Raw genomic sequence first — 1,720 nt, forward strand, 5'->3', positions numbered from 1 at the left:
ATACTTAACTACAACAAATATCACATACTTTAAGACTTTTACTCAAGTAATATTCCTAAAGGACACTTTAACTTTTACCAAAGTCAGTTTTTGTTAATAAGATACTTGTACTTTTATTGAAGTATTACTTTGTGGTACTTTATACCACAGTGTTGTTGTTGTGTTGTTGTGTTGTGTTGTTGTGATGCATTAGGTGCTACATGAGTGACATTGTGTTACTGCAGCTGTTTAACGTCCACAGCTGTGTTACTGATGACTCATCAACACTTTTCTGTTCTGATAAACAAACAAGCTGCCGACAGACACACAACACCACTCACCGTACTGAGTCGGTACCGGGTCGGGCTGGAAGCTGAAGTGGGCCGCATGTCTTCGTTGTGTTTTTGAACGGGAGCTGCAGTTCGGAACCGGTTTCAGAAAAGCGGCTCCCAAAGAGTTTCGGCTCCCGGTACCGACACCGGGGACGGGAAGTTTGGAGTTTGAACCTCGGATGAAAAATCTAGCAGCAGCCGCCATCTTTGTTTTAATAAGTCTAGAAAGGGCAAGTGTGAAGATCGTCTAGTTAAACAGTAAGGATGTATCACTCGGTGGAAAAAGAAAACCCATGACTAAGATTCCTGTCCGCTTTTCTGCCAAAGTTAAATTCATCAATAACATGACAATAAATAGTTTCCCTCAATATTAAGAAACACGAATCTGTTTTAATACAACATAATACAAAAGTTTTTGTCTTTGCAGAAGAGGCGATGATTGGAGTATAAATGCCAGGAAAAGTGGCGGAGTGAGGACTCTTCTTTAATATTCGGGATCTTTTCACTTCTGAGCGGATCCAAATTGTGATTGGTCAAACAGCAGGGTGCGTGGCCCCATATATATCATATCAATGCCTAGAAGTCATGACGGGCTGAATCATAGTTATCATATAAAAAACTAGAGACCTCATGGCGGGCTGAATCTCATCGTGCAGCGCCGCCATATTGGATGGGTCTCTTGACTCCAGGCAGCACTGATGCAAGCGACTCTGCCCTTATTTGGTGCATTAATCTACGAAGTTTTGAAAGTAAATCACATGTCATTACCTTTTTATAAGACTGAACAATAGTTTTGATTATTTAACATTTATAATATATAGTTAATATTTTGTAATAGTTTATTTGATTATTTTCAATAATTTAACTTTTTGTATCTTTGAGTTGTCAGTTCCTTTAGAGGCAGCTGCATTTGTCCTGCCCTCAGTGTAAACAGACCCTCAGTGTAAACAGCCGCTCAGTTTTAACAGCCTCTCAGTGTTAACAGCCTCTCAGTGTTAACAGCCCCTCAGTGTAAATAGCCCATCAGTGTTAACAGACCCTCAGTGTTAACAGCCCCTCAGTGTAAATAGCCCATCAGTGTTAACAGACCCTCAGTGTTAACAGCCCCTCAGTGTAAATAGCCCATTAGTGTTAACAGACCCTCAGTGTTAACAGACCCTCAGTGTAAATAGCCCATCAGTTTTAACAGACCCTCTGTGTTAACAGACCCTCAGTGTTAAAAGACCCTCAGTGTAAATAGCCCATCAGTTTTAACAGACCCTCTGTGTTAACAGACCCTCAGTGTTAAAAGACCCTCAGTGTAAATAGCCCATCAGTTTTAACAGACCCTCTGTGTTAAAAGACCCTCAGTGTAAATAGCCCATCAGTGTTAACAGACTCTCAGTGTTAACAGACCCTCAGTGTAAGGT

At 40.9% G+C, this 1,720-nt stretch overlaps 1 protein-coding gene across 1 annotated transcript in view; it reads right to left on the minus strand.

The window, feature by feature from the left end:
- bckdhb (branched chain keto acid dehydrogenase E1 subunit beta) overlaps positions 1-535 on the minus strand; it is a gene marked incomplete in the record, with an annotated part of 56,644 nt that extends 56,109 nt beyond the window's left edge. The window contains 1 exon segment of the mRNA XM_014029669.1: positions 321-535. Within this exon segment, the coding sequence (XP_013885123.1) occupies positions 321-516 (196 nt within the window).
- Positions 536-1,720: the final 1,185 nt, after the last annotated feature.

Source organism: Austrofundulus limnaeus, unplaced genomic scaffold, assembly GCF_001266775.1.
Source record: "Austrofundulus limnaeus strain Quisiro unplaced genomic scaffold, Austrofundulus_limnaeus-1.0 Scaffold938, whole genome shotgun sequence".
NCBI classification, from domain to species: domain Eukaryota; kingdom Metazoa; phylum Chordata; class Actinopteri; order Cyprinodontiformes; family Rivulidae; genus Austrofundulus; species Austrofundulus limnaeus.